Source organism: Oncorhynchus kisutch, unplaced genomic scaffold (genome assembly GCF_002021735.2).
Source record: "Oncorhynchus kisutch isolate 150728-3 unplaced genomic scaffold, Okis_V2 Okis09a-Okis19a_hom, whole genome shotgun sequence".
Taxonomy (NCBI): Eukaryota; Metazoa; Chordata; class Actinopteri; order Salmoniformes; family Salmonidae; genus Oncorhynchus; species Oncorhynchus kisutch.
This window is the reverse complement of record NW_022261985.1, coordinates 9,053,260-9,069,951: the sequence shown is the minus strand read 5'-3', so window position 1 is coordinate 9,069,951 and position 16,692 is coordinate 9,053,260. Positions and strand designations below refer to the sequence as shown.

Sequence of the window (16,692 nt, the reverse complement as noted above, 5' to 3'; positions counted from 1 at the left end):
TCCCTCTGGTGTTTTAGTCGGGGTTCTCCTCTGCTCCCTCACCTGTCTCTTCCCTCGGGTGTTTTAGTCAGGGTTCTCCTCTGCTCCCTCACCTGTCTCTTCCCTCGGGTGTTTTAGTCGGGGTTCTCCTCTGTTCCCTCACCTATCTCTTCCCTCGGGTGTTTTAGTCAGGGTTCTCCTCTCCTCTGCTCCCTCACCTGTCTCTTCCCTCGGGTGTTTTAGTCGGGGTTCTCCTCTGTTCCCTCACCTGTCTCTTCCCTCGGGTGTTTTAGTCAGGGTTCTCCTCTCCTCTGCTCCCTCACCTGTCTCTTCCCTCGGGTGTTTTAGTCGGGGTTCTCCTCTGTTCCCTCACCTGTCTCTTCACTCTGGTGTTTTAGTCAGGGTTCTCCTCTGCTCCCTCCCTCACCTGTCTCTTCCCTCTGATGTTTTAGTTGGGGTTCTCCTCTGATCCCTCACCTGTCTCCTCCCTCGGGTGTTTTAGTCGGGGTTCTCCTCTCCTCTGCTCCCTCACCTGTCTCTTCCCTCTGGTGTTTTAGTCGGGGTTCTCCTCTGCTCCCTCACCTGTCTCTTCCCTCTGGTGTTTTTAGTCAGGGTTCTCCTCTGCTCCCTCACCTGTCTCTTCCCTCGGGTGTTTTAGTCGGGGTTCTCCTCTGTTCCCTCACCTGTCTCTTCACTCTGGTGTTTTAGTCAGGGTTCTCCTCTGCTCCCTCCCTCACCTGTCTCTTCCCTCTGATGTTTTAGTCGGGGTTCTCCTCTGATCCCTCACCTGTCTCCTCCCTCGGGTGTTTTAGTCGGGGTTCTCCTCTCCTCTGCTCCCTCACCTGTCTCTTCCCTCTGGTGTTTTAGTCGGGGTTCTCCTCTGCTCCCTCACCTGTCTCTTCCCTCTGGTGTTTTAGTCGGGGTTCTCCTCTGCTCCCTCACCTGTCTCTTCCCTCGGGTGTTTTAGTCGGGGTTCTCCTCTGTTCCCTCACCTGTCTCTTCCCTCGGGTGTTTTAGTCAGGGTTCTCCTCTGATCCCTCACCTGTCTCTTCCCTCGGGTGTTTTAGTCGGGGTTCTCCTCTGATCCCTCACCTGTCTCTTCCCTCTGGTGTTTTAGTCAGGGTTCTCCTCTGCTCCCTCACCTGTCTCTTCCCTCTGGTGTTTTTAGTCAGGGTTCTCCTCTGATCCCTCACCTGTCTCTTCCCTCGGGTGTTTTAGTCAGGGTTCTCCTCTGTTCCCTCACCTGTCTCTTCCCTCGGGTGTTTTAGTCAGGGTTCTCCTCTGATCCCTCACCTGTCTCTTCCCTCGGGTGTTTTAGTCAGGGTTCTCCTCTGATCCCTCACCTGTCTCTTCCCTCTGGTGTTTTAGTCAGGGTTCTCCTCTGCTCCCTCACCTGTCTCTTCCCTCTGGTGTTTTTAGTCAGGGTTCTCCTCTGATCCCTCACCTGTCTCTTCCCTCGGGTGTTTTAGTCGGGGTTCTCCTCTGATCCCTCACCTGTCTCTTCCCTCGGGTGTTTTAGTCAGGGTTCTCCTCTGCTCCCTCACCTGTCTCTTCCCTCGAGTGTTTTAGTCAGGGTTCTCCTCTGATCCCTCACCTGTCTCTTCCCTCGGGTGTTTTAGTCAGGGTTCTCCTCTGCTCCCTCACCTGTCTCTTCCCTCGGGTGTTTTAGTCGGGGTTCTCCTCTGATCCCTCACCTGTCTCTTCCCTCGGGTGTTTTAGTCAGGGTTCTCCTCTGCTCCCTCACCTGTCTCTTCCCTCGGGTGTTTTTAGTCAGGGTTCTCCTCTGCTCCCTCACCTGTCTCTTCCCTCTGGTGTTTATTCAGGGTTCTCCTCTGCTCCCTCCCTCACCTGTCTCTTCCCTCAGGTGTTTTAGTCGGGGTTCTCCTCTGCTCCCTCACCTGTCTCTTCCCTCTGGTGTTTATTCAGGGTTCTCCTCTGATCCCTCACCTGTCTCTTCCCTCGGGTGTTTTAGTCAGGGTTCTCCTCTGCTCCCTCACCTGTCTCTTCCCTCGGGTGTTTTAGTCAGGGTTCTCCTCTGATCCCTCACCTGTCTCTTCCCTCGGGTGTTTTAGTCAGGGTTCTCCTCTGCTCCCTCACCTGTCTCTTCCCTCGGGTGTTTTAGTCGGGGTTCTCCTCTGATCCCTCACCTGTCTCTTCCCTCGGGTGTTTTAGTCAGGGTTCTCCTCTGCTCCCTCACCTGTTTCTTCCCTCGGGTGTTTTTAGTCAGGGTTCTCCTCTGCTCCCTCACCTGTCTCTTCCCTCTGGTGTTTATTCAGGGTTCTCCTCTGCTCCCTCCCTCACCTGTCTCTTCCCTCGGGTGTTTTAGTCAGGGTTCTCCTCTGCTCCCTCACCTGTCTCTTCCCTCTGGTGTGTATTCAGGGTTCTCCTCTGCTCCCTCCCTCACCTGTCTCTTCCCTCTGGTGTTTTAGTCAGGGTTCTCCTCTGATCCCTCACCTGTCTCTTCCCTCGGGTGTTTTAGTCGGGGTTCTCCTCTGATCCCTCACCTGTCTCTTCCCTCGGGTGTTTTAGTCAGGGTTCTCCTCTGCTCCCTAACCTGTCTCTTCCCTCGGGTGTTTTAGTCAGGGTTCTCCTCTGCTCCCTCACCTGTCTCTTCCCTCGGGTGTTTTAGTCAGGGTTCTCGCCTCTCTCAGTAGCTCCAGGTTTGTAGACAATAACATCTAGAGTTTTTATTCAACTGAATTGGAACTTAATATGCAAAGCATCTAAAAATAGAATGTTTTCTCAAAAGAGGAAATCATTTCAACATTCTAATATATAATATATTCCCCCAGAAGAGTTCCCCCAAATTCTAATATATTTGAACAAAAGAGACACATGTAGAAGACAGATGCTTTATTTAGAAACATAAGAGAGCAAGACAGTTGGCATGTTGTATATTTCATATAAGGATTTACAGTTCATAGCAAAACACTTAACATTGTTCCATTTCATTGCAAAAAGCTTCCCTTCTGTCGACCTTCCCTTCTGTCGACCTTCCCTTCTGTCGACCTTCCCTTCTGTCGACCTTCCCTTCTGTCGACCTTCCCTTCTGTCGACCTTCCCTTCTGTCGACCTTCCCTTCTGTCGACCTTCCCTTCTGTCGACCTTCCCTTTCGTTTCCCTTTTTATTATTGCAGTTTCAAGGCAAATGATTTGACATTCAAAGTCCTATGGAAATGACATTCTGTCCTTACTATCTCAGAGTTGTCCTCTCTGTGTGATATCCTCTTTTCAAAACGCCCTGCCGGCTCATTGTGTCTCATTCTGCAAATAAAATGTAACGTTCCCCAACCATTTGACTCAGAACTCGCTGCATATGTATAAAACCACCGGTGGTGATTCTCTTTAAACGTAGAACTCAAATCAAAAGCAAATTACACACAGAAGGAAGTAGCACCTTCCTTTTTGGTTTGACAGTCAGAAAGAGAGTTAAGGAGACCTCTCGTTGAAAAACACACAACAACAACCAGAAGATGTAGAAGGAAAACAGTCGGAGTCTGGACACCATAGAAATAGACCCCTAGAAAGACAATCCCCATTCAACTATATTGATCATACGCCATGGTTGTGGGGCTTTAACCATTCTAGTAGTTCTATTTCTATGCTGAGCCAGACTGAACAACAGCCTAAAACCATGTCATCTAAACTAACCACATCCTGAACCTCAGTCTGATTTCTCACTTCTCAGTCTTCTCAGGCTCGTTGTAAAGCTCGGTGTACTTGGGTGGGTGGGAACTGAAGCTGAACTTGGATGGGTGAGAGCTGACACTGAACACCACAGGAACCCCTACGGTAGAGCTCCTCAGCTGAGCCAGCAGGACGGCAGACATCACCGCTCCCAGGAGCTGGAGAACAACACAACAACATGAATTCAAGACAACCACGCGGGTGACAGCAAGCCAGGGGGACTAGTAGAGATATTCAACTGACAGTTTGATGTGTAAGGTGTGAAATGTGCGCGGTAAAGAATGCACGCTCACAGCCAGAGCAGCGAATCCGAAGGAAACGCCCAACAGGATGTCCAGAGCTTTAGCCAGGTAGCCCTCGAGGATGGGGAAGCAGGTCTGTGGGACAGAGGTCCGTTAATACTCATTGGAACACAGATCACAACTCAGTCATGGTCCTGTCTAGCTCACATGGTTACAGTGTGGTACTAGGCGATGCCAAGGTCACGGGTTCAATTCCCGCAGGGATCACAAAAAAACTCAAAATGTGCAGACTGAAAAAGAGGTTGGTGAATTTCATGTCTGTGTAATTAACGTGACTCAGATCATGACTCAACAGAAGAGCTTCAGTCTCCACAGTGTGCTGCTCTCTGATCAGTGACAAAAGCAACCGGTTCTGTCTAGGAATGTAGACGGTTGATCTAAAGATAACAGAAAAGGGAAGCTGGTCCAACCTGTTTGTAGATCAGCTTCTGGTGTCCAGTCATCCTGTACTCTGAAAGGAACAACAACTGAAAAACAGAAGAAGAAAAACTGACATGACGTAACCCTTTATGACTGTCTCTAACAGACATAACCCTTCATGAATGTCTCTAACAGACATAACCCTTCATGAATGTCTCTAACAGACATAACCCTTTATGAATGTCTCTAACAGACATAACCCTTCATGAATGTCTCTAACAGACATAACCCTTAATGAATGTCTCTAACAGACATAACCCTTAATGAATGTCTCTAACAGACATAACCCTTCATGAATGTCTCTAACAGACATAACCCTTCATGAATGTCTCTAACAGACATAACCCTTCATGAATGTCTCTAACAGACATAACCCTTAATGAATGTCTCTAACAGACATAATGTACTGAAGGGTTAAAAGGTGTCTCATGGAAGACCAGGATGTAAACCTATGTGCATAAGAACTGAGAAGAAGAAGGAGGAGAAGAAGGAGGAGACTATTGACTATAAAGCTACATCATCAGTCCTGTCATGTAGAGTTGATCTGAACTCACCCGGTATGGAATGTTCAGGCATGTACCCTCCATCTGATCGTCCTCCCCCTGACAGAGACAGGAGTCAGGGACGTTGTTGCCCCAGTCTGTGTAACTGAACAGCCCACAGCACTTCAACTGTTAAAAAACACACACACAGTCAGTCAGCGTATCGGACAAAAGGACATGTTGAGAACAGTAAACTAGTTGAACCACGAGGTCAACCTCAACACAAAAGGACATGTTGAGAACAGTAAACTAGTTGAACCACGAGGTCAACCTCAACACAAAAGGACATGTTGAGAACAGTAAACTAGTTGAACCACGAGGTCAACCTCTTCCTCATTACTGCTGGTTAGAGTCAACAAAACAAGGGCTGTTATGCCCAGCAGTGTCTGGACCTATTTGGAAGGAACACTTCCATTTTGGGGGTTTGGGAGGACAGTAGACTCATTGGTCAAGGGTAGGGATCAAGTGAACACTACAGTGTGTTGCTACAGGAACATTACTGAGGTACATGTTGTACACGAAACTAGTAACTTCTCAAATCTATAAAGTATATAATGAATGATATTATTGTAAATCTTAGTGAAATATTTCCGGCTGATGATTCATGGAAAAGACAGAATACATCCCCAAAGCGGGATCCTTTGATATAATGAATGTTATGGACATGTCAAGTATATTGTGGTGAAATGATTGATGGAAATGTCCCTGTACATTCAGCTGAATCCTCTCAGTGAACTGTCTAACATCAGGGGAGGCTTCGTTCAGAGGCAGGCCCTCACGGAACTTCGCCTCCACGATCTGCATCATCTGCAAAACAAACACAACAACTGCAGATGTCAACAATGGCCTTGACAGAATTCACACACACACACACACACACACACACACACACACACACACACACACACACACACACACACACACACACACACACACACACACACACACACACACACGCGCACACATCAGTACCTTCCTGTCTACTAGTATAACACATCAGTACCACTGACTGTAGTCCTGTCTACCAGTATAACACATCAGTACCACTGGCTGTAGTCCTGTCTACCAGTATAACACATCAGTATTACAGTACCACTGACTGTAGTCCTGTCTACCAGTATAACACATCAGTACCACTGGCTGTAGTCCTGTCTACCAGTATAACACATCAGTACCACTGACTGTAGTCCTGTCTACTAGTATAACACATCAGTACCACTGGCTGTAGTCCTGTCTACTAGTATAACACATCAGTACCACAGACTGTAGTCCTGTCTACCAGTATAACACATCAGTACCACTGGCTGTAGTCCTGTCTACCAGTATAATACATCAGTATTACAGTACCACTGACTGTAGTCCTGTCTACTAGTATAACACATCAGTACCACTGGCTGTAGTCCTGTCTACCAGTATAACACATCAGTATTACAGTACCACTGACTGTAGTCCTGTCTACTAGTATAACACATCAGTATTACAGTACCACTGGCTGTAGTCCTGTCTACCAGTATAACACATCAGTATTACAATACCACTGACTGTAGTCCTGTCTACCAGTATAACACATCAGTACTACTGACTGTAGTCCTGTCTACCAGTATAACACATCAGTACCACTGACTGTAGTCCTGTCTACTAGTATAACACATCAGTACCACTGGCTGTAGTCCTGTCTACCAGTATAACACATCAGTATTACAGTACCACTGACTGTAGTCCTGTCTACCAGTATAACACATCAGTACTACTGACTGTAGTCCTGTCTACCAGTATAACACATCAGTACCACTGACTGTAGTCCTGTCTACTAGTATAACACATCAGTACCACTGGCTGTAGTCCTGTCTACCAGTATAACACATCAGTATTACAGTACCACTGACTGTAGTCCTGTCTACCAGTATAACACATCAGTATTACAGTACCACTGACTGTAGTCCTGTCTACCAGTATAACACATCAGTACTACTGACTGTAGTCCTGTCTACTAGTATAACACATCAGTACCACTGGCTGTAGTCCTGTCTACTAGTATAACACATCAGTACCACTGACTGTAGTCCTGTCTACTAGTATAACACATCAGTACCACTGGCTGTAGTCCTGTCTACCAGTATAACACATCAGAACGACTGGCTGTAGTCCTGTCTACCAGTATAACACATCAGTATTACAGTACTACTGACTGTAGTCCTGTCTACTAGTATAACACATCAGTATTACAGTACCACTGACTGTAGTCCTGTCTACCAGTATAACACATCAGTACCACTGGCTGTAGTCCTGTCTACTAGTATAACACATCAGTATTAGAGTACCACTGACTGTAGTCCTGTCTACCAGTATAACACATCAGTACTACTGACTGTAGTCCTGTCTACTAGTATAACACATCAGTACCACTGGCTGTAGTCCTGTCTACTAGTATAACACATCAGTATTACAGTACCACTGACTGTAGTCCTGTCTACCAGTATAACACATCAGTACCACTGGATGTAGTCCTGTCTACTAGTATAACACATCAGTACCACTGGCTGTAGTCCTGTCTACTAGTATAACACATCAGTACTACTGACTGTAGTCCTGTCTACCAGTATAACACATCAGTACCACTGACTGTAGTCCTGTCTACTAGTATAACACATCAGTACCACTGGCTGTAGTCCTGTCTACCAGTATAACACATCAGTATTACAGTACCACTGACTGTAGTCCTGTCTACCAGTATAACACATCAGTACCACTGACTGTAGTCCTGTCTACCAGTATAACACATCAGTACCACTGGTTGTAGTCCTGTCTACCAGTATAACACATCAGTACCACTGGCTGTAGTCCTGACTACTAGTATAACACATCAGTATTACAGTACCACTGACTGTAGTCCTGTCTACTAGTATAACACATCAGAACGACTGGCTGTAGTCCTGTCTACCAGTATAACACATCAGTATTACAGTACTACTGACTGTAGTCCTGTCTACTAGTATAACACATCAGTATTACAGTACCACTGACTGTAGTCCTGTCTACCAGTATAACACATCAGTACTACTGACTGTAGTCCTGTCTACTAGTATAACACATCAGTACCACTGGCTGTAGTCCTGTCTACTAGTATAACACATCAGTACCACTGACTGTAGTCCTGTCTACTAGTATAACACATCAGTACCACTGGCTGTAGTCCTGTCTACCAGTATAACACATCAGAACGACTGGCTGTAGTCCTGTCTACCAGTATAACACATCAGTATTACAGTACTACTGGCTGTAGTCCTGTCTACCAGTATAACACATCAGTATTACAGTACTACTGACTGTAGTCCTGTCTACTAGTATAACACATCAGTATTACAGTACCACTGACTGTAGTCCTGTCTACCAGTATAACACATCAGTACCACTGGCTGTAGTCCTGTCTACTAGTATAACACATCAGTATTACAGTACCACTGACTGTAGTCCTGTATACCAGTATAACACATCAGTACCACTGGCTGTAGTCCTGTCTACTAGTATAACACATCAGTACCACTGGCTGTAGTCCTGTCTACTAGTATAACACATCAGTACTACTGACTGTAGTCCTGTCTACCAGTATAACACATCAGTACCACTGACTGTAGTCCTGTCTACTAGTATAACACATCAGTACCACTGGCTGTAGTCCTGTCTACCAGTATAACACATCAGTATTACAGTACCACTGACTGTAGTCCTGTCTACCAGTATAACACATCAGTACTACTGACTGTAGTCCTGTCTACCAGTATAACACATCAGTACCACTGACTGTAGTCCTGTCTACTAGTATAACACATCAGTACCACTGGCTGTAGTCCTGTCTACCAGTATAACACATCAGTATTACAGTACCACTGACTGTAGTCCTGTCTACCAGTATAACACATCAGTACTACTGACTGTAGTCCTGTCTACCAGTATAACACATCAGTACCACTGACTGTAGTCCTGTCTACTAGTATAACACATCAGTACCACTGGCTGTAGTCCTGTCTACCAGTATAACACATCAGTATTACAGTACCACTGACTGTAGTCCTGTCTACCAGTATAACACATCAGTATTACAGTACCACTGACTGTAGTCCTGTCTACCAGTATAACACATCAGTACTACTGACTGTAGTCCTGTCTACTAGTATAACACATCAGTACCACTGGCTGTAGTCCTGTCTACCAGTATAACACATCAGAACGACTGGCTGCAGTCCTGTCTACCAGTATAACACATCAGTATTACAGTACCACTGACTGTAGTCCTGTCTACCAGTATAACACATCAGTATTACAGTACTACTGACTGTAGTCCTGTCTACTAGTATAACACATCAGTATTACAGTACCACTGACTGTAGTCCTGTCTACCAGTATAACACATCAGTACTACTGACTGTAGTCCTGTCTACTAGTATAACACATCAGTACCACTGGCTGTAGTCCTGTCTACTAGTATAACACATCAGTATTACAGTACCACTGACTGTAGTCCTGTCTACCAGTATAACACATCAGTACCACTGGTTGTAGTCCTGTCTACCAGTATAACACATCAGTATTACAGGACCACTGGCTGTAGTCCTGTCTACCAGTATAACACATCAGTATTACAGTACCACTGACTGTAGTCCTGTCTACTAGTATAACACATCAGTATTACAGTACCACTGACTGTAGTCCTGTCTACTAGTATAACACATCAGTACCACTGACTGTAGTCCTGTCTACCAGTATAACACATCAGTACCACTGGCTGTAGTCCTGTCTACCAGTATAACACATCAGTATTACAGGACCACTGACTGTAGTCCTGTCTACCAGTATAACACATCAGTATTACAGTACCACTGACTGTAGTCCTGTCTACCAGTATAACACATCAGTACCACTGACTGTAGTCCTGTCTACTAGTATAACACATCAGTATTACAGTACCACTGACTGTAGTCCTGTCTACCAGTATAACACATCAGTACTACTGACTGTAGTCCTGTCTACTAGTATAACACATCAGTACCACTGGCTGTAGTCCTGTCTACCAGTATAACACATCAGTATTACAGTACCACTGACTGTAGTCCTGTCTACCAGTATAACACATCAGTACCACTGGCTGTAGTCCTGTCTACTAGTATAACACATCAGTACCACTGGCTGTAGTCCTGTCTACTAGTATAACACATCAGTACTACTGACTGTAGTCCTGTCTACCAGTATAACACATCAGTACCACTGACTGTAGTCCTGTCTACTAGTATAACACATCAGTACCACTGGCTGTAGTCCTGTCTACCAGTATAACACATCATTATTACAGTACCACTGACTGTAGTCCTGTCTACCAGTATAACACATCAGTACCACTGACTGTAGTCCTGTCTACCAGTATAACACATCAGTACCACTGGTTGTAGTCCTGTCTACCAGTATAACACATCAGTATTACAGTACCACTGACTGTAGTCCTGTCTACCAGTATAACACATCAGTATTACAGTACCACTGACTGTAGTCCTGTCTACTAGTATAACACATCAGTATTACAGTACCACTGACTGTAGTCCTGTCTACCAGTATAACACATCAGAACGACTGGCTGCAGTCCTGTCTACCAGTATAACACATCAGTATTACAGTACTACTGACTGTAGTCCTGTCTACTAGTATAACACATCAGTATTACAGTACCACTGACTGTAGTCCTGTCTACCAGTATAACACATCAGTACTACTGACTGTAGTCCTGTCTACCAGTATAACACATCAGTATTACAGTACCACTGACTGTAGTCCTGTCTACCAGTATAACACATCAGTACCACTGGTTGTAGTCCTGTCTACCAGTATAACACATCAGTATTACAGGACCACTGGCTGTAGTCCTGTCTACCAGTATAACACATCAGTATTACAGTACCACTGACTGTAGTCCTGTCTACTAGTATAACACATCAGTATTACAGTACCACTGACTGTAGTCCTGTCTACTAGTATAACACATCAGTACCACTGACTGTAGTCCTGTCTACCAGTATAACACATCAGTACCACTGGCTGTAGTCCTGTCTACCAGTATAACACATCAGTATTACAGGACCACTGACTGTAGTCCTGTCTACCAGTATAACACATCAGTATTACAGTACCACTGACGGTAGTCCTGTCTACTAGTATAACACATCAGTACCACTGGCTGTAGTCCTGTCTACTAGTATAACACATCAGTACCACTGGCTGTAGTCCTGTCTACTAGTATAACACATCAGTACAACTGACTGTAGTCCTGTCTACCAGTATAACACATCAGTACCACTGACTGTAGTCCTGTCTACTAGTATAACACATCAGTGCCACTGGCTGTAGTCCTGTCTACCAGTATAACACATCAGTATTACAGTACCACTGACTGTAGTCCTGTCTAGTAGTATAACACATCAGTACCACTGACTGTAGTCCTGTCTACCAGTATAACACATCAGTACCACTGACTGTAGTCCTGTCTACCAGTATAACACATCAGTACCACTGACTGTAGTCCTGTCTACCAGTATAACACATCAGTACCACTGACTGTAGTCCTGTCTACTAGTATAACACATCAGTATTACAGTACCACTGGCTGTAGTCCTGTCTACCAGTATAACACATCAGAACGACTGGCTGCAGTCCTGTCTACCAGTATAACACATCAGTATTACAGTACTACTGACTGTAGTCCTGTCTACCTGTATAACACATCAGTATTACAGTACTACTGACTGTAGTCCTGTCTACCAGTATAACACATCAGTACCACTGACTGTAGTCCTGTCTACTAGTATAACACATCAGTACCACTGGTTGTAGTCCTGTCTACTAGTATAACACATCAGTATTACAGTACCACTGACTGTAGTCCTGTCTACCAGTATAACACATCAGTACCACTGGTTGTAGTCCTGTCTACCAGTATAACACATCAGTACCACTGGCTGTAGTCCAGTCTACCAGTATAACACATCAGTACCACTGACTGTAGTCCTGTCTACCAGTATAACACATCAGTACCACTGGCTGTAGTCCTGTCTACCAGTATAACACATCAGTATTACAGTACCACTGACTGTAGTCCTGTCTACTAGTATAACACATCAGTATTACAGTACCACTGACTGTAGTCCTGTCTACTAGTATAACACATCAGTACCACTGACTGTAGTCCTGTCTACTAGTATAACACATCAGTACCACTGACTGTAGTCCTGTCTACCAGTATAACACATCAGTATTACAGTACTACTGACTGTAGTCCTGTCTACTAGTATAACACATCAGTATTACAGTACCACTGACTGTAGTCCTGTCTACCAGTATAACACATCAGTACCACTGGTTGTAGTCCTGTCTACCAGTATAACACATCAGTACCACTGGCTGTAGTCCAGTCTACCAGTATAACACATCAGTACCACTGACTGTAGTCCTGTCTACCAGTATAACACATCAGTACCACTGGCTGTAGTCCTGTCTACCAGTATAACACATCAGTATTACAGTACCACTGACTGTAGTCCTGTCTACTAGTATAACACATCAGTATTACAGTACCACTGACTGTAGTCCTGTCTACTAGTATAACACATCAGTACCACTGACTGTAGTCCTGTCTACTAGTATAACACATCAGTATTACAGTACAACTGACTGTAGTCCTGTCTACTAGTATAACACATCAGTACCACTGGCTGTAGTCCTGTCTACCAGTATAACAGATCAGTACCACTGGCTGTAGTCCTGTCTACCAGTATAACACATCAGTACCACTGGCTGTAGTCCTGTCTATCAGTATAACACATCAGTATTACAGTACCACTGGCTGTAGTCCTGTCTATCAGTATAACACATCAGTATTACAGTACCACCGACTGTAGTCCTGTCTACCAGTATAACACATCAGTATTACATTACCACTGACTGTAGTCCTGTCTACTAGTATAACACATCAGTATTACAGTACCACTGACTGTAGTCCTGTCTACTAGTATAACACATCAGTATTACAGTACCACTGACTGTAGTCCTGTCTACTAGTATAACACATCAGTACCACTGGCTGTAGTCCTGTCTACCAGTATAACACATCAGTACCACTGGCTGTAGTCCTGTCTACCAGTATAACACATCAGTACCACTGGCTGTAGTCCTGTCTACCAGTATAACACATCAGTACCACTGGCTGTAGTCCTGTCTACCAGTATAACACATCAGTACCACTGACTGTAGTCCTGTCTACTAGTATAACACATCAGTACCACTGGCTGTAGTCCTGTCTACCAGTATAACACATCAGTACCACTGGCTGTAGTCCTGTCTACCAGTATAACACATCAGTACCACTGGCTGTAGTCCTGTCTACCAGTATAACACATCAGTACCACTGGCTGTAGTCCTGTCTACCAGTATAACACATCAGTACCACTGGCTGTAGTCCTGTCTACCAGTATAACACATCAGTACCACTGGCTGTAGTCCTGTCTACCAGTATAACACATCAGTACCACTGACTGTAGTCCTGTCTACTAGTATAACACATCAGTATTACAGTACCACTGACTGTAGTCCTGTCTACTAGTATAACACATCAGTACCACTGGCTGTAGTCCTGTCTACCAGTATAACACATCAGTACCACTGACTGTAGTCCTGTCTACCAGTATAACACATCAGTATTACAGTACCACTGACTGTAGTCCTGTCTACCAGTATAACACATCAGTATTACAGTACCACTGACTGTAGTCCTGTCTACTAGTATAACACATCAGTACCACTGACTGTAGTCCTGTCTACCAGTATAACACATCAGTATTACAGTACCACTGACTGTAGTCCTGTCTACCAGTATAACACATCAGTATTACAGGACCACTGACTGTAGTCCTGTCTACCAGTATAACACATCAGTATTACAGTACCACTGACTGTAGTCCTGTCTACTAGTATAACACATCAGTACTACTGACTGTAGTCCTGTCTACCAGTATAACACATCAGTATTACAGTACCACTGACTGTAGTCCTGTCTACCAGTATAACACATCAGAACGACTGACTGTAGTCCTGTCTACTAGTATAACACATCAGTACCACTGACTGTAGTCCTGTCTACTAGTATAACACATCAGTATTACAGGACAGTGATGTACAGACATTATTATTACCCAACAATACCTCAGAACGGTACATGGCTGTGGGCACCGCCAGACGCAGGAGGCCGAAGCAGCCAATAAAACAGGCCACCAGAAACTAGAGAGAGAAAGTGAAAGAGAGAGATAGAGAGACTTACACAATTTTCTGTCCAATAAAGTTACTGTGTGACTCAGTGAATCGTTTGAACAAAACAGGTTACGAAACGGTAAGTGTCTTTCCTAACCCAATGTCGTAATACGATGTAAAACAGGATATCAGGGGGGGTTTCCCAGACACAGACTGAGCCTACTTCTGGACTAAAAAGCAAGCTCAAGTAGGTATCTTCATTGAAAACCAGTTTTTAGTCCATAACTGGGGTTAATCTGTGTCTGGAAAACCGTGACATATTGTATATTGTTCTGTCTCTATGGTCGTAGATGTCTGTTTGAATGTGAACTCAGCTCGTCGCAGTAGACCCCCTCACCACGATCAGGGGAATTCTCTTCTCTCTGTGTGCTCCGTACGCCCCGAGCAGAGACATGGCCATGGTGATGCCTCCTACCAGATACATCACCAGAAACCCTTTGGACTGGTTCTCAAACTGAAAAACAATACAACATCCATCGTGTGTCTCAGCGTACCATTATGACATCATAATAGCAATGCCTCCTACCAGATACATCACCAGAAACCCTTTGGACTGGTTCTCAAACTGAAAAACAATACAACATCCATCGTGTGTCTCAGCGTACCATTATGACATCATAATAGCCTACGTTCCTAATAGGCAAAAATCACATCTTTTATTATTGCACGGTAGACCTATAATTCTTGTATGGGACAGTACTTTAGGAACATTGACATTGTACACGAGAGTTCACTTTGTGTATATATAGCTAACCAATAAGGAAGTATAATTATAGTCTACTACATAAACTGTTGACACATGGACCTGTTTTTCAGATGCTGAAGCGTTTAATGCTTATGAGTAACTGTTTGTTTCCACTTTTGTTTTTTCAAAATAGAGAAATTATCAAATCTAAATTAATGATCTTTGGTAAGAATTCATTCAATATCCATATATATGAATAGATATATATATATATAAGAATTCATTCAATATCCATATATATGAATAGATATATATATATATAAGAATTCATTCAATATCCATATATATGAATAGATATATATATATATATATATATATATATTCGTAAAATTCAGTTTGAATGTCATTTGAACTTTGAGCCCATTTAGCTCTTGTCTAGGGTGTTACATGTGCGGCTTTAAACTTCTTCAAAGCTCAAACCGCATGTAACGCCACGGACCAGAGCTAGATCCCATTTTACCTCTGAAGTGCTGTCATTGTAGGCGAATTGACCCAGAAGTCCCAGGCCGATAATCACACCTCCAACGATCTAAAGAAAAACATCCCTTTCACTATCAAATAACATAATGTAATAAAACACGTCTTTAAAGCCATATTTAACGGATGTAAAGTTGGATTATACAACTTTATACAACATGGAGAGACACGTAGGAAAGTGGATAGAAACCATATAATTTCACACAGACAGGCTACAAACATTTGTAAACTAACTTTTATGGGCAGAAGTGTTTGGTGAAGAAGATACACGAACTTGTTGTTTTGCTGCGCAGTTGATTACAATCGAAAGTAACCTTAAAGTATCGCCTACTGAGTTAATCACATGTTCCTACTTGTATTTACAAATAAAGAGTTGCTAACTTACCGCAAACAGCAGGTTGAAGAAGACAAAAAGCCGCTGGAAACAGCTATTAAGTTTAGCCATTGTCGTGATTATCAGGTACACACTTCAGCATTCAGAAAACGAACTCTACCTGTCCGTGCTGTTCGTGAGTGTGCCAGTTTTCCGGGTAGCTGATGTGGTCGGCAGTACCGAGTTAGTTCCTGTAAATTACACTGTAACCAACGATGTATATAAACCCTGGATTGCTGATGGTATTTATTGCCATTATAAGCCTTTGAAGCCAACGGTCGGCCATATTGGAACTCCCCGGTACGGCCCAGTCCTCCACAAGAATGAATGGAGATCTACAGTATTTATAAATAAAGGACAAAATTACAGGTATTTAATACTTGTTGTTGTTGTAGTTGGGACAGTATCATTAGTTATAAAAAAAATATATACTTTAAGGGAAATGTTTTTAAAAAATTCTAACTGTTTTATTTGTATGATTAGCTCACATGATTTCATTTGAATGTATCCATTAAGGTGTCTCTAATGGAATAAATGCTTTTCTAAAGATTCCAAAATGGAATGGCATTCCAGAATGCCAAGATGGAGGTTCAATGGCTTCAACACACACACCCTTAAAATCATCTAGTGTATATATATATAAGCCACATACCGTAAGCTTTTTTTCTGTATATAAAAAATAATAAATAAATTATTTAAATTATTTAATAAATTATTATTGTTATTACAACAGAATAACAACAAAAACAATAATAACAACAAAAACATAGGACATCACTACACGTAAGCACAGACAGAAGGAGTAACCCAGATATGCCACAG

At 43.6% G+C, this 16,692-nt stretch overlaps 1 protein-coding gene across 3 annotated transcripts; it reads right to left on the bottom strand.

The window, feature by feature from the left end:
• Positions 1 to 2,817: 2,817 nt before the first annotated feature.
• Positions 2,818 to 16,169, bottom strand: LOC116360538 (tetraspanin-8-like). 3 transcript variants are annotated; one of them, XR_004207009.1, is made up of 10 exons: positions 15,883 to 16,091; positions 15,481 to 15,549; positions 14,613 to 14,729; positions 14,171 to 14,245; positions 5,642 to 5,737; positions 4,943 to 5,059; positions 4,379 to 4,435; positions 3,960 to 4,043; positions 3,085 to 3,824; positions 2,858 to 3,004 (listed from the first exon to the last, which is right to left on the bottom strand). XR_004207009.1 is itself a non-coding variant. In XM_031815244.1 (9 exons), exons 1-9 carry the CDS (start codon positions 15,940 to 15,942, stop codon positions 3,657 to 3,659), a joined length of 843 nt encoding a protein of 280 aa, XP_031671104.1. In that variant the 5' UTR covers positions 15,943 to 16,169; the 3' UTR covers positions 2,818 to 3,656. The 3 variants fall into 3 exon arrangements, 1 of the variants encoding a protein (XP_031671104.1); XR_004207008.1 differs by having other exon boundaries at positions 2,858 to 2,988; positions 15,883 to 16,045; XM_031815244.1 differs by having other exon boundaries at positions 2,818 to 3,824; positions 15,883 to 16,169.
• Between the last annotated feature and the right edge of the window lie 523 nt (positions 16,170 to 16,692).